The 27,861-nt window shown below is 28.0% G+C and overlaps 2 protein-coding genes across 9 annotated transcripts in view; both read right to left on the minus strand.

The window, feature by feature from the left end:
• LOC116771582 (basic juvenile hormone-suppressible protein 2-like) overlaps positions 1-20,436 on the minus strand; it is a 143,720-nt gene extending 123,284 nt beyond the window's left edge. Inside the window, exon 1 of the mRNA XM_032663471.2 lies at positions 20,234-20,436. The gene's annotated coding sequence lies outside the window, so the exon portion shown is untranslated. The remainder of the gene's footprint in view (positions 1-20,233) is intronic.
• Positions 20,437-23,717: 3,281 nt separating this feature from the next.
• LOC116771070 (rap1 GTPase-activating protein 1) overlaps positions 23,718-27,861 on the minus strand; it is a 134,367-nt gene continuing 130,223 nt past the window's right edge. For 7 of the 8 annotated variants that reach the window (XM_061523119.1, XM_061523120.1, XM_061523116.1 and 4 more), the window contains 4 exons: positions 27,619-27,712; positions 26,904-27,081; positions 25,758-25,903; positions 23,718-25,282 (listed from right to left, as the gene is read on the minus strand). In XM_061523119.1, coding sequence (XP_061379103.1) covers positions 25,139-25,282; positions 25,758-25,903; positions 26,904-27,081; positions 27,619-27,712 — 562 coding nt within the window. In that variant the 3' untranslated portion in view covers positions 23,718-25,138. Of the gene's footprint in view, positions 25,283-25,757; positions 25,904-26,022; positions 26,380-26,903; positions 27,082-27,618; positions 27,713-27,861 lie in introns of those variants that run through there. The other variant, XM_061523123.1, reaches the window with a different exon arrangement.

Here is a 27,861-nt window from a genome sequence, read left to right on the forward strand (position 1 = left end):
TTTCTTGTATTTATTTATGTCAGATCCCTCAGTAATTTTATATGACCACAAATATCAACAACGTTCACTGGAATATGTTTTTAATATTAGTAAAACAATATGGCCTGGTTCATTATTTTATACCAATGGTCTTAACTATCGACCAATATAATTTATCTCTATTTTGGCAAAATTTTACGTACTAGATTAATATTAATCAAATATTCTTTTTAGAACACAAAATATAAATTCACCGATTTTCTTAATAGGATCGATATTTTACTAAGGGAGAAACCAGCTATCTCTTAATGTGGAAAAATGTGAAATTATTACCTTTGGCAGCTGCATAGACAGTATTTCAAGCAAGTTGGATTTGCAAATTAGTTGTAAGCCTCTGACAAGAGTTGGTAATTCTATATATTTAGGGATTTATTTTGATAAGCACTTGAAATGGGACAAACATGCCTATGAATGATCAAAGAAGCTTAACTATTTCACTTTTTTTATAAACGTAGCCAGGGGCTAATTCAATATTAAAGAGTATTTATCATAAACTGTTTGAAAGCATAATAATTTATGGTATTGTTGCACGGGGAAATGCCTATGACAATTCAAATAAACCTATTATATCTCTTAAATAAAAAAAATATTAAAAAGCTATGTATAAGAAATTACAACACTAGCTAGGCCCTTTGCAATAAGAGACTCATTTGTTATAAATGCACTAACTTACTACTTTCAAGAATGTAAAAAAAGTTTTCTGTCATTTTACAAATACAAGTTCTAAGTTTCTAATTATACCAAAAATAAAGAAAACTATTAGTAGAAGGAATGCTTATTATGTACCAATTAAATATAATTACAAACTTCCCACTGATTTGAAAACTATGGATTGTACTTAAACAATAAAAAATAAAGTTATTTACTGAATAAAAAACCTAAAAGGATAAATATACTTAAAAATATGATAAGAAAATTCAAGTATTTGATTGGATCTTTCTTTATTTAATAACGATATATAGTTTTGTATTTCTTTTCTTTTAATTTATTACTTTTTGTACTTTTCACCTCTGGTTTGCTATTATCAAGATATATTTGGTAAAAGTCTATGAATTATAAAACTGCTATTTTTTTTTTTTTGGTACTGGTTCTATACAGAGTTGTTTTTAAGCCTGGATAGAATTCTTTATCAAATAAATTAAAAATATAAAATTTATATAATTCAAAACAAAGTGTGCGAATATTGAAAACAGCGACAAAATATTATTAGAATAGAATTTTCGATAATGTACGTTTAGAAAACATTATTATTAATATACATATGTATATAATTACATCAATTTCAAAGAAACAATAAGTTAAATAATAAAATACATTAAATAAATTATAATTAAAACTTCCAACAATTAACAATAGAATTTACATTTAAGAATAGAATTAATGGATTAAATTTAGAGCTATTTACTAAAATGTTGCATTCTATTAATATAATGCTATTAAATATCTACTGCTACGAACCTTAAACGAATTCTAACAAAACATCGTTTACATACATATGCAACAACATTAAACGACACGAATCATTAAAGTAATATAAATATTTTTGTTTGCGAAATAGGAATACAACTTTAATATTGATATAGCCTAAGTATTTCTAAGTTCTGGGGAGTAGCCTGTGCTTCTTTTTGACCTGAGATCTAAATATGTAATACGGGAATCTATATATATCATACGGGAAGACATGGAGTTGAAATAGTTTAGTTCCCGACTCACGCTTCAAGTTGAAACACATGTGACTCTTGGGAAATTACATAAAGAGGCATTTCAAGGTTTGACAAATATAATTAATAAAGTTATGGTCAGTTTAATTACAATAATAAAATAAAATATAACTAATCATGATCTCTAATATAATTTACATGATACGTTAAATAAAATAATTATTATAAACATTTAACATCTTTGTAATATTATATGTAATTGAATTTCGTAGAAAATAAAGGGTTCCTATTAGTTTTATTATAAGAGCTCTAATTACCAGCGAAGAAACCTTACTCCTTAGTAATTTTACAACATAATTGTCCGTTTCATAAATTTGAATTATTTTATCAGGGAAACATTTTTATAGGGTATGAATACTATTTCTCAGACTATATAATATCCTAAAATAGATACGACAACACCATGGACAAATGAAAATATGTTATTTGAAATGCTTTTTATATAATTTTAAGTACTTGTGAAATTCAAAATAGTTCTGTCATGTATTTCATTCATTGCAAGCAAACTAGTTACAGTGATTTGAAATCTTCATTCAAAATGTTTATTTTAAAGCACATTAAAATTAAAATTAACAAAGTTTGTGAATTATTACATTAAAAAGGAACATTAATATCATTTGCGTTATAATTAAATCTCATTTCACATTTCTTAATTAAAAATGATGAACATTGTTTTATACAACGTTTTTGTATTAAGTCCATTTATTATAACATCCAAATTATTTTATTTCAGCATTCGGATAACATTTTTTAAACCAGATTTAGATGTAGAAGCGTATCATGAAAAATAAACTTACATTTTCCGTGAGTAAAAGGTTACTTATTCTTTTAAACATACTTGTATTTATAAGGCACTATGTGATATTGGTGGTTATATTGTTTTAGCCGACGAAATGTTCTACGTATAAAACAGGTGTTATTGTTAAAATAGTGTTACCCTTTGTAAATGTGACAGCATATTAAGCTCTTACAGGAGATTTGTTATATTTAACTTTTCTAAGAAGAAAATATGGATTAAATATTAAGAAATCTTGAAAATAATCTAAGAAAACAAATTAAAACGACTTACTTGTAATGCATAATAAGGAATAAATAGTTTTCTATAAACTACAATTTAAATTACTTTTGATTCACTTTTTTCTGTCAAGTATTTTGAGTTTAAAATATAAAATATTCTAGTTTAATATCATGAAGCAAATCACTTCAATTTGCTTTTCTAATGATAAAATTTAGTCACAAAACACATAGATTTTTAGTAAAGTTATATTTTTTAAAACTAAATAGTTTGTTTTTATTCAAAATAAAATTTCGTTATTTAAATCACAGTGAGAAGAATTGATGTCATAAAAGGTGAATATGCGTGTTCACTTGTGCGTGAGTATATACATATGTATGTAAAAGATTACGTATGTAAATATGTGTGTTTGTGTGTAAATGAATATCCATCAAGCCCTCAAAGCCTTCAAATTTGAAATACAAACAATATGTATAAAATGAAAATAAAATAAAGCAAAAAATTAACTACATAAACGTAAGTACTATCTTTTTGAAAAAATCCTAACTGATAGAAAATTGCCCTTGGGAATTGAAACAGCTTGGCCTACAATTATTGTAATAACAAATTTTTGTAACAAGATAGAAGTTTGAGAAGCTGTAACAGAACAAAATTAATTTTATTGCACCATAGCAAGAGCTAATAATTATGTATAACATATAATTGAAAGTTACCAAAAGAAAGAAGTTAATCCTCATTTATTGTAAATACATTTAAGAATGTGTAAATCAATTATGATATTGTCTGATTTTTGTTTATAAAGTACATTGTTTACTGAGTAACATACGTTTAAAAATGACAAGTGTCTCACAGAAGTTATCGTCAAGATTTCTTTTGTCCTTAACGTTTTTATAATACATTTATTCCAATAAAAATAATAAGCTTAGTAAACATCTCAACGGATGAGAACATTGGAATAGGTACAGGGAGAGGAAAAGCAATAAAAGTTGAAAAAGCTCTTAAGATTGTGAAGCCTTTGACATATGAAATACATCAACAACGTGAGTCTTTGTGTAATAAAACAATATATAATTCAGAAGATGTTGTAATCTATTAAACAAACATTAAAGTGTGATCGAGAATCTATTACAGTAACCTTTTATAATTGGAAATTACAATGACATAAACTTTACGCATTAATACAATTACATTTATGATTGAGTCAGGACTCATTCAGAATTTAACATTATAAAAATGTATTTTACTTCAACTCCATACATTACAACATTTATTTCATCAGAATATTTTTTTAATTCTTATTGTTAACTTCTAAGCTTAATTACAAATATGCTGTTCGGTATCCATGTACAATAATTACTATGCCGGATTTTTTTTAACTATGAACTAGGAACTATGTGAGACAAGATAAGCTCACCTCATAAACAACAATCAACAAACCAGCTCAAGTTACTGTTACGCCAAAATAGCAAACAATACCCAAATAGTTAAAAAAATCACAAACAAATAGAATTTTATCAATGAGAGTTCTAGGTGCGGGTACATCTGCTTAACCCCTGTAAGTCAAGCCATACAAACAACAATAAGTTCACCTCTATGATATACGTAAACTAGATTAAAAATCAAATAGAGAACTATTTTTTACGCTATCAAGACGCCGTCTTTAGTTAAATCAACTTAAAAAAGAGAAAAATATTGTAACTATATGACAATCATGTATTTTTCTATTAAAATTTAAAATACTCTTATATCTACTCCTCAAATATTATTAATATTGAAGAGAATAAGATAGTAAATTCTCTGAACTAAGTGGTGACTTGGCAATAACGGTTCCATATGTATGTAGAATTTTTAATTAATATATATCAAAAATAGCACAAGTCATGGGGCTTTTTCGTGTTAAATTAAATAAATAAGGAATTAGAAGATGTTTTCCATGTCATGTTTGTATGTTTTCCATAAAATTTCTGTTGGTTCACATGATAAGCTAATAGGAACACCTAGAATTGACTTGGCTATAAAAGAAGGAACTCAGAGAAATAAAGAAAACTGATAGTTTACGGATTCATATAGAAAGAGTGATAAGACAGTTTAGAGAATTTACCATGTTGAAAACTGATGGTTGTGCAAATAATAATCTTTTAGGGAAACTAGATGATGTTATCACAGTAGCTTGTGGCCTTATAAATAATTTACAATGTTTATTAATTAGTAAATATGGGTTTAATTAGTTGATATAGATAAAAAATTAAATAAAATACGAGATTTTATTATTTTCTTAAATATGACCTTATAAACAATCATGGATAGATACGTGTTTTCCAAAATATCACAAACATTTCCATTAAAGATTTGATATATATTTCGTCATATTTTACATGTTTTACATGTTTACATTTCTACGTTATTATTATTATGAACTTTACTTTTGCCATCCTCTATTCTACCACCTCTTGTTTGACGCTTACAACCTTCATAAGGTTCTGATGCTGTTGTTCTAGCAAACCTTGGCTGATACCATAAATTGCTTTCACCCTGATCCGTTGTATTTTGTTCTGGCTTTATAAACGCACTACTATACTCTGTATACATACTAGGTCTTTTTTATTGGACGTATGTAACAGCATCATGTCCATCAAATTCTCTTAAAAATTGAAGGAACATATTATTTTACGCATATAACTCAACTTCTAAAAACGATAAAATATGCATCAAGTTATCTATTGCTTCTTTTTTGTTATTTATATATTTTAAATTGTTGTTTATTTATTCGTAAATGAAAAAATTGTATTAAACATAAAACTGTACTTAAAAAGATGTTTTTATGTCCCTTAATTCTAAACCACGACTTTTTTGGTTTCTTGCAAATAAGTTAGCTATATTTTGTACTTAAACAAAACTAGGCACGAATTTAGTATGTTTTAGTATAATTTAGTATGTTTTATGTTGCACCATGAAAAATAAAATGTTAACCGTAATAAATTTAGGAGAAATCTGCAAGAATTTATCTGAGACTTCAAAAATCATCTTTCTGATGTGACGCTTATACAACGCCTAAATATGGACTTAATTGAATAAGGACCCAATAAGCTTTTATGGCAAAGCGAATCGGACCACGTTTAGAAGATGTAGATTTCAATTATTATTTTATCTTATATTGTTTATGTTATTCTGTGAATTTAATTTATAAATATAGAAATTCAGCTCGACTTTTTTCCTTAAAATCGAAAAAGAACGTCTCTTAATATAAATTTGCTTATTCATCAAAAACTTTTACAGTTTTATTGTTTATTGTTTGGAAATTTCTTTTTAATTATTTTCTTTTTAATTAAACTTTAAAATACATAAAGTGGGTGGAGGACAAAAGGTAGATCAAATATTATCTTTACGCATCACAAAACCTCTGTAAATCCTGTACAAATATCAGGAAGGTTTCTTTGTTTGCAGTCGGTTTTCATTTATCAATAATGTATGACGAGGTGGCGCAGCTGTCGCTTAGAGCATTATATAGAATGATTCAGCATTGCTTTGCCCTACCCATTTTAATATATTAAATAAATATACGAACCCCAGTTTAGTCTCTAACATTTTACCGGAAGAGTATTTGGATATATCATTGGAAAATGTATAAATTATTTATTAATATATTCTCGCCACTTCTTGATGTTAAATTTTAATTTATTAAAGTATACTAGCATAATTCTTAGGTACTAATTATAGCTATAGCTATATACCTTTTGGTATGAAATCGTTTCAAAAGATATGACATCAACGTTCACAACAGCGAAGCGTAATATGTTAAATTTTTAGTATAATACACAATGATGTCAAAGTGATTCCCATATTGTGATAAAAGGGATAACCCAAATTGAAATATATTATTATTTAAACAAAATATAAAATCCACACTATCAAAACGGTTACGCTATACAATGAGAACCACGAATATCGTTCAGCGGAATGAACTCTCAATTGAACAGTTTATTGTCTTTGACACGTGGATTCTGGATATATTGATACTTAAATATATTTATTCACTTGTTCACTCGTTTGTATATTTAATTTTATTGTCCATTTTAATATTGACTTTTGTATAACTTGTAAAACTTAATGTAAACATTTATATTTATATGAACATCTCTATCTATATTGTTGTCAATTACAAGATTTTATACATAGTAAACATTTAAGACTTGCTTTAATGCAGTTGAAGAATAAATAATAATTTGCTATGTTAACTAGTACTTTTCTTATTCATAGCTAGACTCAAAGGTTGCTATTTGGTGGTTACTGATAGTCAACCTAACCAAAACACATACTCGTAGATTAAATCAATTAGCATTCGACCAATGCATATCAGTTTCTGCTATAATAATTAAAGCAAAGAATAACTAACTAAAAAAACATGTTTTTATAGAAAAGCATTCTCTTGTAAATGGTTAAAGATACATTTGTCTTCTATGACATATAAGTAAATGGACAAATATAATTCGTTTTACCACATTTTATTTATACAAATTTCTTAAAAAATGTTATTTCGGGACTATGTATGTATTCCTTATAATTGTATCCTTCAACTTAATGTAACTTATAATTGTATCCTTCAATTTAATGCTAATAATAACAAAATTATGACAGCAAATGCAGCATTTCCCAAAATATTTTACAAGAGATAATTGGTTCATTTACATAATGGGGGATCTCATGCAAAAGCATGACAAGCGCCTAAAGCCAGAATCATAGTGCTGTAAAGCACTTGATTCGCCTTAATAATGTGTTTTGTGAGGTTCAAGTTCGGATTCAGATCTCAAGGTAAATGTCGCACTGACTATACTAATTTTTGACCTCTATATAAAATAATAGGTGCATGTTGCCGTTTCTTTTTATTACAAAAAAAAATTATCATTCAACTCTTTGGTTTATTCTTTTAAAATATTTTCCAAATCATTGAATTTACTGATTATTTCTATACGTCTTTCATAACTTATTGTAGTACTAATCTGTAAGGCGTAAACTGACAAGTTTAAATTTATAAAGCTGATCTACTTGAACGCCGTACACGTTATAAAAAAGTTTTGAATTATCTTTTGTTTTATATTTTTTATTAAAATAATAGTATGGCAACACCTTTATAGTTATTATAATATTCAATTCAACAGTTGTTTGCGATGTTGTGAGAGAATTTGTAGAGTTAAAGAATAAAGCTTACGGTCCTGTGACGGAAACAACCTCTCACCTTTAATAGAGGAAACAAATCTTCTAAGATAAGACTTCTTTAGCACTGAAAGTTTGATAAGACGAAATGAATGGCCTTAAACTATTCAAGTTTTGAAAGGCGTCTGGTTATTATGCTAGTCAGTTTTATCCCAAGCCAGTTTTAAAGCTATGGGGTAAATTAAATCTTAGAAAATAATATGATGATATTGAACGCATATGAAGGGAAATTTGTTGGAATATGTCCATCGGATATCTAAACAGCAGCGAACAAACGAATTTTCAAAAAAACAAACGAGGAGAAGTATCTTGCATATTTAAAATATCACATGCTACTTGAATGCATCTTTTTTTATAACTATTACATTATTAAAATGTGTCTGAATATTACAAAAACACATAAATGTGCCAAAAAAAACACTTTAAATTAAAACTACCAATGCCACAAGAGAATTATGGTTTCTTATCACAAGTGAAAAAATAGCTACAAAAAAATCTATAAAAAATATATAAAAGTAATTAACAGGTTTATAAAAACACTGTTAATATTGAAAAAACAACTTAAATCATTTCTAATGTTCACCCGATATTTCTAAATAATTCCTTAAAGGGTAGAAAACGATTTTAAATAGCTAAATACCAACTCAATTGACTCACGTTTCATGAAACAACTTTTATAAAAATAATGATTGAATTATATATGCGAGACAATTTCTGTTATTTAAAACCAAATTATTAAACTCTAATAACATTTCTTAAATAACAACTGATTTTACTTAACTAACTAACTAACCACTATACTACAGCATGTATTTAGGGTTTGTTGACATTTAAATGTATCAAGTTTGTTTACGGATACAACGCGTTTTTTTTTATTTTATTTCTACAGGTTCCCGACGTTTCGATTACTTTTCTTTGGCAGACAAGATGAAAGTGTCACTTTCATTTCGTCTGATCATGATCACGGTTGGTGAAAAACTCGAAGTGTCTGAAAAACTTAGTTTCATTGAAATGTGTACACAAGAAAATCTTAGATATCCTGGATTGACTTTTAAAAATTTTGCGAGATCGCTTACACTTCTGAAGCTACGAATATTCATTATTCGCTGGAATCTAAATATTATCATCTATAACATTTATTTTTCCTATTGCTACATGATATACATCCCAAACTACTTAAAAAATAAACGGGCTAGAAGCCTGGGTTATCTCAATAAATTTATTTTCTTTTCTTTTATAATGTTAAAATACAATATTTCAATACTAATAATATTTGTTTAATTTTCAAAATATGTTCCTATTGCACTTAATATATTAAATTAATAATTATTATATTATAATTATTATTCTTTGTGTTAGAAAAATTGGAAAGACAAGTTTATTCTATACTTTTAAATGAAATGAATAATATTCGGATATACTACGCGTGTTTTATTTTTGTAAAAAACTACATACTCCCGACGTTTCGGTTACTTCGGTGAATTTTGCATGTGTTCACATCTCGTTTGCCCGTGATCACGGTTGCTGAAAAGTATCCGAAACGTCGGGAGTATGTAGTTTTTTACAAAAATAAAGCACGCGTAGTATATCCGAATAATATTATATTCATTTAAATGAATAAAACTCGCAAAAGTCTTAGATCTCATTATTCTATACTTATTTTTCTAGGACAGTCCTCAAACTACAATCCTTGTACTAGAATATTTTTGTAGATTATTTTAAAACGAATTATGACAAAGTATAAATTAATAGTACAATTTGAATTAACTGTAACAAAAACAATGTTTTAATCTATAGTACAATCGATGTTGAATTTTATTTTTGAAAAATAGGATAGGTATATGTATCAGCTATACATACATTTCATAAAAACAATTTTTATCCGATTTCCTAATTGTGAGACAAAATAAACGCACTTGCATTTAAAATATAAATATATGATTTATATTATATGTTTAATATAAAAAAATACATCAGCGTAGTCCATAAACATCTAACAGTGAATACATTTATTGAAGTGTAATGGGACAGTTGAAAACCTTTAAATAAGAAAACGATTCAATAAGAAAACTAGTAAAAAGTCAACAATAAAGAAGAAATGTAAAATAAATAAAAAAGCACAATAGGATAATAGGATCGTTGAGTTATTTCAAGCTAACAGGACTTTATAGCAGGCAGCTGTCAACGATCGAAAACTCGAACCTATAAAAAAATTTACAAAACTTTATATAAATTATACGAATAACAACTAAGTAAACTGTTGGATGTTTTTTTTTCCGTATGTAACTTGAAATTTTATTTCTAGGCTATTTTCAGAGTGTTAGAAGCATTAAGTCGTAATTTTTACATTTCCATTCCATTTCGTAATAGTATTTACAGTGTAGTCCGTAGAGATGGCAGGCACTCACCATCTTGTGTGCACCTCTTATTTAGTGTATATAGTATATTTGATGTCATTAATACATAGAAACGAAATATAACGCAAAGATAAATGGAATTTTTTAAATTATTAGAAAGGTTATTCATAGTTTCATACTTCTTTGCTTCTATTAGATTTAGAACAAATAGATTGCAACTTTAAGTATAACAAAGTTGCTGGTGCACTCCAAATAAATAGATACACCCTAGTCCATCAATGTCGTAAAATTGACATTTCGTGCGCGTGTGAGTGAGTATTTATTGGTATCACATAGAGACTACTGAACGTATTGATTTGATGGAAGTCATATTTTGTAAACCACATTATGCTCAAAGGATGTATACGTGTGTTTACGATTAATTCTACGTTTTGATGGTTTGCAAAGTTTGTTTTATTTAATTTAAGAAAGTTGTATGGTACAATACCTTTAATGCATTTTATTTTCTAAACAAATACAGTCCCAGAAATATAATTCGTCTAGGGAATCAGCTTCAAAAAGAAAAAGCGTTGGTTTAATAAAGCGAATACAAAATACAATCTTTATAGTTTTCTTTTATTTCGAATTTATAATCATTTGAATTTTTTAAGAGAAGGCTATGTACGTCGAGTTCTGAAGTATTTATGAGTAAGACCGGAAAGAATATGAAATATTGTATTGTTACAGAAACCAAAAAAAAATCTCTTTTTGTTTTTATTCTATAAGTTATTATATATTATATTATACGTATTATTTTAGAAACATTATCTTTGTAAAATCGCTTCAGTGTTATATGAACTTTGTTGCATTATATACATTCAGTATATTATTCATAAATTTAAATTTTGTTTTCTTAAACTGTTCTGTTTCGGTTTTAATAAAAATTAAAAGGCGTTTTTCATGTCTTATATATATATATTGCAATATATATATATATATATATATATATATAACATTGCAAGTCTTGTACACCTCACCCAACTGCTAAGGTACACACGGTTAAATTACATTTAAGGATATCACGTACGAAGTTCGAATACCACTAAAATATCGGAGTTACAAAAATTATTGCAGCGTAAATTTCAGTCTACCTAGTCCATGTTTAATACTTTTCAAGTCTCGAAGGCCGCATCGAACTAGTTATTTATTTCGATGAAATTCGATGAGTGAGTGCTCCAGGAAAGCCTCAGAGATGCATCACACAGGAAATAACATTACATCCATATGTAAATTGCATAAAGTTGTCTCCTGGGTAATCTTCTATGTTATTTTAGTAATATAGTGTTTTAATATTAATATTAATATTATTTATTTATCAATTAAAATATTAAAACACGTTATCAATTTATTTATCAATATTAAAATTAATATTGATAAATCGAATATTTTTGGCCTATATAAATAATTTTCCTGTTTTGGATTTTTTACCTTATATACAAATTTAATATTTTCAATAGTTAAAATTATATATCAAAGTTAAAATTATAGTTTTACTTTATACTCTAGAAGACTGATAATAAATAATATAAGCGTTATAACCTTTTAATAATCAGTAATATAATATTATCCATGAGATATTGGGGATATTAATTTAATTTGTAATTGAATAAATTATAAGAAATTTTTAAAGCGAGCAATCTGTAAAGAAATAATATGGAATAAAGAGAAAATTAAAAAAAAAACCTATGCAATATTTTAACAGGACGTATAGAAATAAACTGGTTATATCTTCCTTTAATTATAATACTTTGTTGAATTGTTTATGGAGTGATATATTCCTTTGGGATACACGTGTTGATTAAATAAGAAACTAGTGTTCCTATCCTTCAGTTTATATTATTTTATAGCTACAACTTGTCACGAATTCTTGAATTTATTATTTCCATTTCAGTACTACGTGGTAGTCAACTACTGTAAGACATATCAAGGTAAAAATTGTGATACTTTTAATAAAGAAAATTGCTATCAATAGTTTTTTTACATTTTATAGAAGTAAAAACCACTAGTTTTTTCTTATAGCTGTTTTTTTCCTGCTCTTGAATATTTCACACTATCTGTTAAAGAGTCAGTTGTTGCATGTGATTTTTTATAAAAGGAAATATTCAATGTATTTGTTTATTTCTACATTTTTAATTTTATTAACAGGCTTTATATTGTACGGTTTTTATATGTCACTTTTCTGATATTTATATACGTAGATTATAAAATAAAACTTTGTTTTTCGAATGTGACAAAGATTTTACTATTTTCACGTTTTCCCGACGTTTCCATAACTTTACAGCAATCGTGACCAGATTTTTTACTGTACGGTTCCAGTTTTTTTGATCTTTTTTTTTTTATTTATTTCCTTCTGCTAAGAGGAAAGTTACTTTTTATCTATGTTTTTATGGAGCTGAGAAGCAAAGAATTCTCGGGTTATCCGTATGACTACCGATTGAGCATGGCTGATCTAGTAGGGAAACGAAATATAGAAGCATTGAAACATTATTTTCTGAAATTCAAGATAATTAGTGTAAAGACCAAGACAAGAGTTGTCAGAGTTCCTTGTCACAATACTTTTTATTTGAATATACTACGACGTAAGAATAAACATTTGAATTTTTTTTTAAATCGTGCTCGATTTATTTTAATACCATATATACATTTATGTTTATTCGCTCGGATAGGTGATTTGTATTAAAAACACAAAAAAATTCGATGTATTACTTTAATTGATTACAGTTACAACAGTTCTGTATTACAAAACAATCAAGACGTATTCATAAGTTGATCAAGAGGGATGAGGTCGAGTCGGAACGCTGGTGTTAAGAGCAGGTGCTAATTAAAGGTGTTTAGCGAAGTTGTTGTTTTAATCCTCTTATATTACAAACTATATAATAATATAATAGTGTTTATATAACACACCATTTATAAAATATACCTACACTATTAATTAACTGTTTATTAAATCTATTTTCACGAGGTCATTAATTTTTCTATTCTATAATAAAATTACTGCATCACTTACTACCACTTTTGTTTGACAAAACTGAATATTTTTTTAATCAATCAATCAAAATCAATGTATATATACACATCGCGGTCTTAAGAGATCAGAGAATCAACAATTGATCAAATGAACAATGTCCTAATTCTTCTTTAAACAGCTTATGCGGCTTTTCTTCAGTCGTATAATATGTAAAGTTCTAAGAGAAATTGCAGAATGATTAATTTTTGACCCAAAAGTGCAGTTCACAGAAGACATAGACCATATTGTTAAAGCAGCTTGGAGGAGTCTAGGATATGTAATAAGAAGGGGAAAGGAATTCCGTAAGACCTCAACAGTCATTACTCTCTACAACTGTTATGTTCAAAGCAAACTCGAATATTGTTCGGTTGTGTGGTCACCACAATATAAAGTACATGTTGATAGGATTGAAAGGATCCAAAAAAAATTCACAAAGTTCCTTTCGTATCGTTTTGGTGGTAATTCTTGTGGTAGGAACTACGTTGATAGTTTGAGGGAGTACCGAATGTTGCCATTGTCCGGCCGCAGACAACTCATTGACATGACCTTTTTGCACAAACTTTTAAAAAATAAAATAGATTGTTCCCAACTCTGTTTAATTGATATTAACGTCCCATCTAGAATGCCTAGACAACATATTTCATTATTTTGCATTCCTCGAACTAGGACCCGGCTGGGAAGAAATTCTCCTGTCAGCAGAATAAAACGTACATATAATGATTTTTCTCAGACCTGTAAAGACTTGGACATCTTGCATAGCAGTTAAAATAGTTTTAAGCGTTATGTTTTCAAAATATAACTCTTGTTAAATGTTAATGTTAGTGTATATCGAGGTTCTTGAATGCTTGTTTTTCTTTTTTTCTTTTATAGCACAATATTGCTTTCGGTATTGCATTTTGTCACTAATATTTTTGATGTTTTTAATATTTTAAATTGGTTATTTGATTTATTCTTAATAATTATAAATTCACTTACTTGTGAAGTGTTGAAAATTTTATCTGATTATCATTCTGTTATTTACATTATTTTTACTGTTATCATTATTTTTATCGTAACTTTTTTTTCTTTCTAAATTTTGACATTACACTTTGGCCGAACATTGTAATTTTTAATATTTGATTTAATTAATTATGTTTGGAAATTTATAATGATTCACTTAAAGTGTGTAACTTGACATAATTAATATTACACGTTGTGATGACCTGTAATTGGAAGAACATTCAAACTATTTTGTAAGCTCATGTTTAAAAAAGCTGTAAATAATGTATCTTTTGTCGGTTATCCATAAATAAATAAATAAATAAATATAAATAGTAGGTGTGTCAAACATTGACCCCGAAATTAATGTCAAAAATATGGTTAAAATACCTCAAGATCTTCGTGTTCTTTTGAATATCGCGTGTGAAAGATCTTAAGGATCACCTCACCTCTTTATAACTCGAGGTATTTGAATTTATCTCATGTAACTGAAGTTAGTATTTAAATCTAAACATATACATCTGGGTCGAGTAACAATTATGTGAAATTATTATTTAAATAAGAGGTACATAAAATGTCCGGAATGAAAATCTAGTTCCAAGCGAGAACTCCATTTGATGAACAAATTCTAAGCAATTATAACTCACAAAATGATGGAGGCAGATATTTTAATCTTTTCTTAATTAGCTTTCCTGAAAGTTTTAACTGTTTATTATTCTCTCTCAGGTTACTATCCGCGTTTCCACTGATACTATAATTAAACGTTTTAAAATTATTACAGGTATTGTAATTGAAGTTTACCTCGACTTTTTTAAATATATACGTATATATATGTAACTTAATAGAAAAATATTAGTGTGTAGTTAGTGTAATCCGAAAAAATATGAATAACTTAAATCACAGATAAGTATAGTGAATTAAAAAATTAAATTCTTTATCAGCAAAAAAAAATTTTTTTTTCTTTGATAAAGTTTAAATTTATCGATATTCAAGAAGTATCGAAATAATAAACAAAAAATAAAGAATACATATTTATTATCATCCAGAACATCTCTGAATTAATAGAAAAACTTAAGTTGGTTTCTTAAAAACCTTCTCCATGTGAGAAAAGGTCTTTGCTCAGCAGTGGGCACCAATAGAATCATGATGAAGTAGTTTCTTATAAACAGATACGTGGAATATGTTTACCCTTTAAAGGTAAAATAACGTCGGTTTGTTATGCTATTTCGAAATAACATGCGTTTGAAAATGGCATGTAAATTAGAAACGTTCCATTGAAATGTCAGCATCACAGTTCCTAAAATATTGTTTAATGTGATATGAAAATGCATGAATTTGTTTATCGTTAAGGTTTTCTGACATATTTGTCCTAAAAGTTATAATTGTTTAAGATTTAGATTGCCTTTAGAACTCGTAAAGCAACGAAAACCGTAAATAATTGTTTATTACCAGGAAAACATAACCGCATTGTGCCCTCCACTTACTCGCCTAATTGTCAAATTACTGGTAGCATCACGTGTATACATAAGATTTAGGCATAGTTGAAAGGATTTTGAGATTGGATGTTTTGTTGGATATGAGAATGATGTCACTGGAATTATGACTTATGTTTATTTCAGGTAGAATGACCTAGTTTTTCAGCTCATTTTTTTTTGATCTAAGAAAATTCTTAGAGAGTAGTACTTACCACTCCCTTAGAGAATTGGCGTAAACTCTCTATTACATCTATGTTTATTCGATAAACCAGTAACAGAATCTTCTTCCCTACTTTTCTTTCTAAATCTCAATAATAACCAAATAAAGTTTAAAAACAACTTATTTGATTAATTACCGAGTATCATGTTTACTGGTAGCCATTAAAAATGTACACTGACAGATTGTTTTTCATCCTATAAAATGAAAACGGTAAACATAATTTCTCTAAAACATGTTTTTTTCATAGTGAATATAACCCGATATCCATTTGTCATAAAGAACTTAAGTGTTACCATATGCAAAAATTTTAAATAACATTGAATGCTAACTCTCTAAAATCTCAACTATGAATCATTGATACACTCATCTCATATTAGCTCTACGTCCACATAGTTATTCCCTTGACTGTACAAAAATATTTGTTTCATATTTTAGAAAGGGAATCCTAAAAACTAATTAAATAGATTGAAGGTCTTTTTCATATAAATACGTGATTACACATAAAAAAATAAGTTAATAGTGCCAGGATATTAATATAAATTTAGAGGATTTTAAATAAATAGTTTAACCCTCTAATTATTATTATAAATAACAGTCCTATCTTTTTTGTGACCTTTAATAGAGAAAAAATGCGGTAATTTAAGAAAATAGGGATTATACGGATTTATAAATGTATTAAAATAGGTATACTTTATTAAAAAAAAATGTCAAACTTTTATGTAAAAAATACAATCTAGTTCGAAAATAAATTTGAAAAACTAACAGCTACTGACGTGAGTGAAGTGAATATCTTAAGATATTTTGCCTAACTAGGCAATCCTTAACTGTTAAATAAACTAATTTGTTATACTAAATAGCAAGTTAAATACAGAGAATAGCAAAACAAATATAATCAACAAATAAAATAAAGATATTAATTGTGAGTTTTCTTTTATAGTCTAGTCTCAACTGTTGTCTCTGTTATGAAAATATTAATTAATTTTAAAGCTCAATATATTTTAAAACTGTTGTTTTGGCCTTTGTCATTTGCGTTGTGGTTTTAATGTCGTCAATTTACATTGCGGCTTAAGCTGGTAATAAAAGCAATATTTATTTTACATAAAATATCGATGTTGATTTATATTTTAATGAACTGAACAATGTATAAAATTTTACTGGATGGTGTATAAACTTTAATTCACTCGCTCAATAAAGTGTATGTGGATTAATTGACAACAAACTCTGTCGAATATTATAATAATGTTCATACGTAAGTGATACTCAATCTTAAAAATATAACATACAACTGAGTATCTCATTCATTATTTGGGTTGAGTAACAATCCTTAAGTAGGTTTAGGGTTCCGTTTTATAAGCATTCTATTACATACTTACATATTTCTATGGCTTCAAATGTGTAATTATTGTAATAGTTTACCCAAAATTTTCTAAGAAATATATTTTTTTATCCATGAATTAATAATTTATAAATTTAATTTTTTCTCTGCTTGAATTAATTTAAGATGTTTAAAAAGCTACATAAAATAGATATGAACATCAAAGTTTTGTTTTATAGGGATAAAAAAAAAACTGGGTCTTAGAACCATTTAGGGACAGGTAAGTCATTGGTGTCATTAACATTCTCTTGTTTTATCCATATTCTTGTTTAAAGATATCTAAGACTTTTTCGAGTTTTATTCATTTAAATGAAACTAATATATTTCGGATATACTAATAACCGTGATCACGGGCAGACGAGATGTCGGTTGCTGAAAAGTAACCGAAAAGTCGGGATTATGTAGTTTTAAAATAATAAAATCCGCGTAGTATATCCGAAATATATTAGTTTCATTTAAACATATTCTTATTTTTCTATTTTCTTTTATTTAGACAACTTCAAAAATAAAATCGATTTTTTAAATATATTTACCACATATTATTAAGCACTTCATACTCTATATAAAATGATTATCGAACTTTGCGTGAGCAACATCGTCGTAGAAATAAAGTATCATATTATAATGTATAAGGTTGTTGTGTTCACGCTCCTACAGCCACCCCGCTCTGGGATTCAAGTGAATTCCCGATATTATAAAGAAAGTATAATGTCATTTCTACCGCAATATACCGAAGTAATCTCGTTGGGTTAAGGTAGTTTATAAGTTTGGAAATATTATTCTCAACATAATGTACCTTGGAGTTCTCACAGTTGTATATAAATTGCCGGAGTATGTTTTTTAAAAAGAATAAATTGTATTTAATGGTGTTATTTTGTCCGGTATAAATTTACACCAAAAACTTAGAAAATATTGTAATACGAAAATGTATAATATGTGTATAATAATCCTGGGGTACTGCTCTTTTGTTGCATAGTTATTTGAGGCGATAGACTAATTCTATTTCTACAGCTTTGACTATAAATTAGTGCAAACCGATGCTTGCAGTCTTATATCACCTTATGGACCCTCTAACCTTTTAATAAAAATAAATTTATACTCTCGATAATCTAAGATATCGTTGTTTGAATTTTTCCTCATTAGTCTCGTGATTAGGTAGTCGTACGTCAAAAATTTGATAGTAATATATTCAATATACAAATGTATTTAAATCTCCTTTTAGAACTATTTTCATTTTGAAGATTAAACGTAAATACTAAAAATAACGTAACGATATAACTGTATTAAAATAGGCAATTCAGGTGAAATGTGACAATTCTAAATATTCCGATATGTTAATGTATTTCAATAATGTTTCATATTTGTCGATAAATACAAGCCAAACCATTACGTCACATTTCTGTCAACAGAATTTAACATGTCATATGGCTTTTGTAAAGGGAGCTCTATAGAATTCTCCGGATGTCACTAACAGAATATTGAAGAGCATTATCTTTGACGTTGAATAGCCGACCTCTTTGTATATAAAGTTTGTAACTTTATCGCATTGTTAATTTTAAAAAAGTAAAGTAGGTACTGAGTTTTATTGTTTATTTTAACAATAAAATATTTAGTGACTGTCTTTGTTCTTAATTATCCTTTCAACACTTGAAATCATCAAACTATTTTCGTGATAAAACATTTTGAAACAGAACAATATAGGTATCTAATTGAAAATTATTTTACTGGAATGATTCTTGGAAACGTTCGCAATCAGTTTTTCTGTTATCATTTTTGACGAAAAAACTTATAAAAATTTGCTTTAATTTCACAGCCTTTGGCTTTGTAAAATGAAAAAGTTGAGGGTGGTTGGCTTTACCTCTTTATTCTTTTTGTCAGTCCTCTATCATTTGTAATAAGTTAAAAATGATAGATGTAAGAAAATGTCTTATTAGAATTCAGGTTCTTCACGTATGTGTCTCAATTAACAACACTTACAGCCCATAGGTTTCATTGTGCGGTACAACGCATCATACAAAATTATTGATACAAGTATTGGGCACAGTAACATATCTCTGTCCCAGCCAGTGGAGATTTTTTTTTTATAATATATACACATATATTAAGATAAAAATTCACTCTTTGCAATTTATTAATAATAATCCGTTTTTAACAATGAGGTGTTATCATAAAAAATACACCGATAACTTGTGTAGAAAATACCAATAATTTATATACTCATATTACACAACAATTATAACATAGTATAAGTGTGACTGATACATTCAACTTGAATTTTCTTTAACTCATACTTGAACATGTAATATTTTTTTACTGAATCAATTGCTATCAATACGTGATCATAGAAAGTATATTGATGTAAATTAAAATTTTTGTCTGGGCTCTCAATGTACGCTATCATTTATATAATAATCTGTTACAGTAAAATACTCCTTTAAAGTTGTTGCGAAAAACAACTTAATATTTAATTATATTATATGATTGTTTATTTTACTTTCTTGCTTTTACTAGTTAGATTTTGTTTATAACCATTTAAAATTTATTACATTACCAGTTAGTTTGTTTTTGATTTTGTATGGCTATTTATTTATGTTAAATTTTTCTTTGTAACATTAAAACGTCTGTACAGTTTTTCCTACACATCCTTGCTGTTTACTATACTCTTCACGCTAATGGGAATCACTTCTAGAAACATTTCAGCGACAGGTAATTACATATTGATATAATACTAAATCACAAAACGTAAATCCTGTGATGGATTTGAAAATAACACGAAAAGTGAAAAGTGATACTTACAAAGATCTTTCCAACGCGAGATTGACGAGAATGAGCTTTAACATGATGTCCAAACATTTTCATTTTTTTCCATATTATATTAAGACGTAGCATAAAATACTTTTCTCTTTTGTAAACACTTCATTCCACATCACAATAATTTCACTTATATAACACTAAACAATAATATTCCACTTTAAACCAAAGAATCTTATCGAAGACTTAACTAACTCTTTAACTTTTCAAATACCCAGCTGACAACTACCTCATTCGAGGGTAGATTAAGTTGTCAGGCGATAGGTGAAAAAACATTATCTTCTATAAATGTGTACTATTATTCCTGACTTTTTAATTTTTGAATATTCAAAGCTAAAAGTCCCATTCCATAATTTTCTTTTATAATGTTACATCAATTATTTCGCTTATTATTCGCCTTGATAAAAGTTGTCAAAGCAAATTACTATACTTACATACATATGTTATATATTACATAGACAAAATTGGTTATTTATTTGTAAAGCTATTTTATATGTATAAGTGAATATTATAATTTGGAAATAAGTCTTTTGAGAGCTATAAAATATGGACACAAAATTAAGACATGTATTTTATCAAGGGGATATGTTATCCAGCAAAATTATAACATTTTTTTTTTTTTTTTGATGACGCAGGGAAACTCTTTTTACGAGCCGTCTCACCGGCCTTGGTGGGGCCGGAGAGGATGTGTGAGACTCGACCTGGGCAGGTCCCTACTCACTAAAACCACTGCGAAAGCCATCGGCCGCTATGTTGGTGCACCCCGGATCTGTCAGCGACAGGGCACACCAGCGACTGGCCGGTCCTGAAGATTATAACATTGCTCTAACCTTTCCAATCATTAGATGTTATTGCCTGAAACCATCTAGATTTAATTAAGCTAAAAACTAATTATAATTCTGATGGTAACATTAGTAGGTACACTATTCCAAACTTATTTTACTTAATAGAGGCTTTTTGAGGATATTAGTTAAAATGGCAAGCAGCAGTAAGAATACTACAGGAAATATTTGTTTATTCAATAAGGTACTTCTCATTAAAATTAAAATAAATATTCCAGAAACACTAATAGTCAATTATAAACGAACTGCAAACAAAACCTAGTAAAGAAATAAACAAAGCTAGAATTTAATCGTCCTCCACAACGACTACGTCAATTAAGTCTTTAACGTGAAGTTTTTAATTAAGTAATAAATTAATAATGGCAATAAATTTAAGCATTTCAGAACGCTTAACTTTTATTGAACCTTACGATTTAAATATGAAATATAACAGACGTTCCTAGCTGAAATAAACTCAAATATCTCAGTAACAGGTACTAATTAATTTATATGAAAGCTCTAGTGTGCTTTATTTCGGTAAGTAATTTAAGTAAGAGATTAATTAAGCGTTAATTATTTATGTGTACTGTGTGTAAGGAAAGTAATAAACCTGTATTGCAGAGAACGTTTCAGGCAGTTTAGACGGTAAGCTCGGCTAATTAAAGTACAAGAATATTTATCAATTTAAGCAAAGAAGGTAAGTACTAAAAATTTATTTACATACAAAATTACAAAACGTTAACGTTTGAATTTGATGATCTTAAGTTACATGTCACGAGATAAATAAATCGGAGAATTGAGATTTGTTAGCTTAAGCAAACAGAGCACAGCTCACGCTTGGAGCTGAATCGACATCTTTTTAACGTTTAACTTTTATTAAGCTCTCCATAATTCGAAGTATTAAATTTTAGTATTGTTTAAATATTACAGCTCTTTAAACAGTTAGTTTAAATGCACTTGGTAATTCGTTCATACTGTTGGTAATGAACTTCAGTTACCTTTATGAAAATTATATTTGATAAAAACATTTTTTTTTTTTTTGCATCTAATGATTTGACCAAAATATATATTTTTTGTTATATTGTTTGCTTTGCTACTTTAAATTAAAAAGCGTACCGCAAAATTCGACTTTAATGTCCAAGATACAATTAAAAATCGCTAGACAAAAAAACTATAACCTTGTGTTTATTATATCATCTGAAGAAATATGAGTGAGTTTGTCTGGCAGAAACTAGTAAAATTAGCTTGGTTACAGGCGTAAAGGCCGTCCTGTAAAATCTGTTCTAGATAAATCCTAAGAAGACAAAAATAGGTTAAGATATTATTAAAAAGAAGCGATGTTCCAGAATAGTTTGTCCAAGAAAAATTTAAGATATAGGGATTTTAATTATCCAAATATAAAACGCATCAGATTACTAAATTGTGCTAATTAATATTATGACCTTACTGACTTGAAAAATTATCATAGAGGAGAAAACTTGCAGAGAGTTGATATTTTTCTGACGATTTGACCTAAAAAACTCTGGAGCAATTCGTAAACCTATAAAAACTTTTATTCGTTTGATGAAACATTCGTAGACACAGTGCTTGTTTATTTAAGTTCATTCTAAGCTCAGTCACGTATGTGTGTTTGAAATCCTTTACGTGTTTTGCAAATATTCGTATTCGATTGCATTATATAAGGCAGCCCTATAGAATTATATATATATTATGAATTAAATTTTTTAATTTTAAAAAGTTGACGAAAAAAATACGTTCAAAAATATAACAATCATTACATCTACTTACTTACTTACTTACTTTTAGAATTCTAGTCCGTTGCTTTTATAGTCAATAAGGGAGTTTTACCCTTAAACATGTTTTTGGAAAAACACGGACTAGGGTTTTTAGATAATCGTAAGTTATTAAATTGAGGAAATAGTTGATATAGACTGTATTCTCTTGTGTTTTCCTAGGATATTATTTTTTGGTAAATAATTTTTCATTCCATATTAAAAGTTGAGTAAAATTAAGTCTTGGTATAAAAAGTAATAAATTAAATAACAAAAAGCAAATAGTTTAAACAAAAAAAAAACTTCATTTATTTTTGGAAGATAAGTATTTCATAGACATTTCATTACTTTCCTATGCAATATTTTAATTACTGGAATGGTGTCTTACTTTATATTTATACTATTTATATTAAACACATTTTTTTTTATTTTATAAAATATAAAAATTTGGTATTAATAAGTTATTGGGTTGATATAAAAAAGAGGCTTAAAACGAATTATGTGTAATTTTCAACATATTATGGTTACAACGACAGCGACATCTGTCAATCACATTCCAAAGTTTTAAAAACATTGCTGTGTATTCTTATAACATGTAATTCCTTGTAATATTTATAGATGGCGGTTATCTATGATATAAAGAAATGATTTAGAAGTAAAATTATATTAAATCAGGTCCAAATAAAACTATTGCATTAATTCGCACTTTAAATTCTTCATAAACGCATATTTATTAGCTCCTTAACGGTTTTTCCGAAGTCGATAACTGTATATAGTGTCATAATTGATAATAATTTCAATGCACTATTTTTCTACGTTTTAATATCAAGCGGTGTCCGACGGATCATTTTGGGGGGAATAATTGAAACAACAATATTTATTAAGTAATTAACTATTCATATATTTTAATAGTATCTCTTATAATTATAATTTTCTAACGCTCCGCGCTCGCAATATTTGGTTTAAGTCTACGAGAAGAATCAACAGTTAGTCAACTAAATCATTCTCAACAGTCAAACAAAGATCTAAAAGATTACATTTAATATTACAAACTAAATGTAAACTTAGAAATATGTTAGCGTGCATCAAGTAAGCGATTCAAACGATTCATCCCTATTACGGTAATAGAAACTATGCTATTTAGTGGGGAATGTTAACTTTGGTATAAAATAATAATTATAAACAACAAAACATATACAACTCAAAGACACTCGAACATTTCTTATATCAAACATAAATTAAGAAAATACTGTTTAACTATAGTCTAAGACCGTTATTTACAAGCCAGTCGTGACCAGCGATATTATAATGTTTCTTGAGACAAAAGTGCAAACGAAAAGATGGCGTCACTGTTCATATCCGCTATTAATTATAAAAAAAATATATTAAAAAACAAATCAATTGCACTGTGCTTATTATGAGAAGTGTAAGTGTTGAAAATTAAATATATAATGAGATTTATATAAGATCTAAACATTATATATTTCTATGAATTATGCACCATATAAATATAGGCTTTAATTAAGAAGGCTTCGCTTGTAGGTACCGTTATTTTAGTTTGTAATATTTTAAATTGAAGAATTTTTACACATTTACTACAGCTTTTGTTTGACAATTAAATACAATAATGTAATTATTGTTATTTAGAAATTCTCTACATTTCAGAAATGTTAATATATATTTTTCTACCCGCCATAATTTTGGGTTATAATCTACAACACGTTAACTATAATGTATAATAACGTTTAAAATTTTTTAAATATTTTTTAAGACATGTATAAAGCACAAAAAGTTACATTATCAAAATTTCACTATTAAAATTTTAAACAAAAAGCTGATCAGTAAACCGACAAGCATGTTGTAATTGTTTCTTAGAAAACACATCTCCAATAAACATAATCAAAATATGAAAATATTAAAAAAAATATAGGTCTCTGATAAGAAGAAAATAATATGAAGTACCAAAGGTACCATGTGAACGCAGAATGGTATAAAAAAATCTGATTTATCGAAAATATTGCACAATTATTTCCGAAACACTTAAATTTAACAGGCATCATCTACATAATGAGGATTTTTCAAAGTTAATCAAAAATTACACCCAATGTTCCTGTCGTCTAGACGAATCTTCTATAGATGTCTAATCTTGCTACTAGATGGCGCTATTTTGAAGCCGCCACCTTATAATGCCATAATACAATCAGCTATAAATGTGTAGGTTCTAATTTATAAACACCAAACATTTAAAGCGCGATGAAATGAATCGGCTAATGTCACCAAGAGTTTTTCTAAGCATCTCAAGCAGTAGAATCGTGATTGGATGGGTTTTGGATGATGGTAGTGGTTTGTTCTCGAAGTCTTCGCTCTTTAGCCGCGGCTGCCAGTTCCGCTTGTAGTGTCATAACCCTCTCACGCAAGCACTTTATTTCGTTTTGCCAAGTCTGTAAAGAAATTTAACAATCAACTATCAAAATTTATCGACATTGCCAAGTGCTGATAAATACGAATTGTCAATGTCAAATAAAAAAAAAAGTTTTAATTGCAGTCATTTATGAAATTATGTCCATAAGTGTTATTTATTCATTATTAACTTCGTAAGAATGTATGGGTCGTTTTTTGTCAGAGAAAGAAAACAGTTATTTGTCACATAACAATAAAAAAAATGTAATCATATATTTAAGATAGGTTTAAATTAAAACAGCAGCCTTTATCATTATCATTTTCAAAATTATATTCTATCCTATATATATTTAAGATTTAAATTAGAATAACATGAAAACTTTATTTTTTTATAGGGACAATTATACAGTTCGCCCTGCGGCGTTGATATTGTCACCGGAATAATATTCGGCTTGTGAGTTCTGTCTTTTTCTATTTATATAACAATTTTTATATGCGGAGGTTTCTTTTACTCACAATATTCTGTTTGAGCAGATCAAGCTTGTCATTCTTTAAGCGACAAACTTCAATTCTTAGCTGGTCGGTGTCTCTCGGCTCCCGAGCGCCGGCGTCCGCTGACGACATCGACTCTAAGCCAGTGTCGCTATCCACGTACACCGCCCCTGATAAATTTTTAATTTAATATCATGAAAAAACATACCTTACGTGTAATTCTTGCAATTTATCGTAATATAAGTAAAGTATATGGAATTTTATAATATTGAAACATTACTATCATATTAAAATAAAAAAACAGCCTGTATAATCCTTTTGTACTTATTTCTAAGGATACCGTCGAACAATAACAATATTTCGATTTCATAGTTCATTCATTATTTCGTAGCGTGTAAGTGTTGGTATGATTGAATAGTGCATTAAACGATAAATATAAAATAGTATTGATTTTGTCGTCTTTGGACTTTATTATTATAATGTAAATGATTAGCTAGTGCTGGCAAAACAATGTTATTTATAACCTACGGCTAGATGGAGTACAACATCAACTACGACACATGCATGGTATACAGGGTGCCTACAAATACACATTCAATATAGAACTAACCTGTTGCTTTACCACAACTCAACCAGTCCTTGTCGTCTAATAGGAAATAAAATGTATTTCAGTAATATATAAATGGTTCGAAGGTTACAAAGCCAGATAACTTGTCGTGAGATTACAGACTTTTTATGAACATGATATATATATGTTAAATGTTGAAATAAATGTAAGTAAAGGCTAAATATTTACGAAGGTATAATAGCGTCTAAATGGCTTTCCACACCTAGCAAATTGGATGTTTATCAATATGTAATGATCCTGATATATTTCTTATACACCAATATATTGGTACACGTTATTCCAATGTGTTCGAGACACGGGTATGTTTTTAAACAAAAAGTTACATTGCGCTTTTGTAACCACGATCTTCCTTCATCAAAACCAGAACCCGCTATTAAAATCGCAAAAGATATCCTCACAATATAAAACTCCTTTTGGTAATATTTACTTTGAATGCAACCGATTTATATAACGCGATATTTCATCTAACACTCTAAAACGATTTACTAAATCTAATGAGAGGGAGACAGATTAATAATACGTATAAAAATATGAATACTAACCTAGTGGATCAAGATCCACAGAATTCAGACTGGAATCGTCACTGTGGTCGTGCAGTGGGGGGCGGGGGGCGGCGGCGCGTGACGTCACGTCCGGGCTGGAAGCGTCCGAGCCGCCAGCTGACCGGACTGACACAGCGCTGGCTGATGACGAAGCTATCGACGACTTGGAACGACCGCTCTGGAAGATAATGAGAATAAGATAATTAGAAATTAAATGATAATATTATTATTACTTTGTTACCAAAAAACTTACATTACATGGACGTGCAAATAATTTGATAAGAATTAACCGTCGACAAATGAACACTACTGAAACTAAAAGATTTTAAATGCGGTCAATGGACTGTATTAAGACAATGAAATTATTTAAAATGTAAATTTTATTTCTATTCATGTATTGCAAATTCCTTCCTTCCAATAAATTTTTCACTTCTATCATACATACAAATACATGTATAGTGATAAATTTACATTAATTCATCCAAGTTAATGTAGTTAAGATATTTTTTCACAGTGCCTTATAATATAAAAGTAAAATATTCCCGATATTTGATCCATTGATAAATTTTTCCATTCAATATTTCCTTTCTTAACCTTTTAATATCCCTTTTTTATGGGACCAAATACAATGGGATCGTCTATTTAAAAAAGTAACAAATATCGAGTTGGAAAACAGATTTGCTTTCACGTGAATATTAAATTTTGTGTAACTCACATTGGGCGTGGGCGTTTCATGTAAAATATTTTTCTTGACCAAAGAATTATTTTTACTGCTGTCCCCGGAGAGATTGGTGTCGACACTTGGAGATCTGAAATAATAATCGATTAAAATTTATTGAAAAAATATACACATTGAAAGGATTTTAAAATTTATTTTTTGGAGTCTATATATATAAAACAGATATTTAATATTTAACAGACGACTACATCCTTCTAGCCTAAGACTTAGCTGTTGTTT

Source organism: Danaus plexippus, chromosome 17, assembly GCF_018135715.1.
Source record: "Danaus plexippus chromosome 17, MEX_DaPlex, whole genome shotgun sequence".
Classification (NCBI taxonomy): domain Eukaryota; kingdom Metazoa; phylum Arthropoda; class Insecta; order Lepidoptera; family Nymphalidae; genus Danaus; species Danaus plexippus.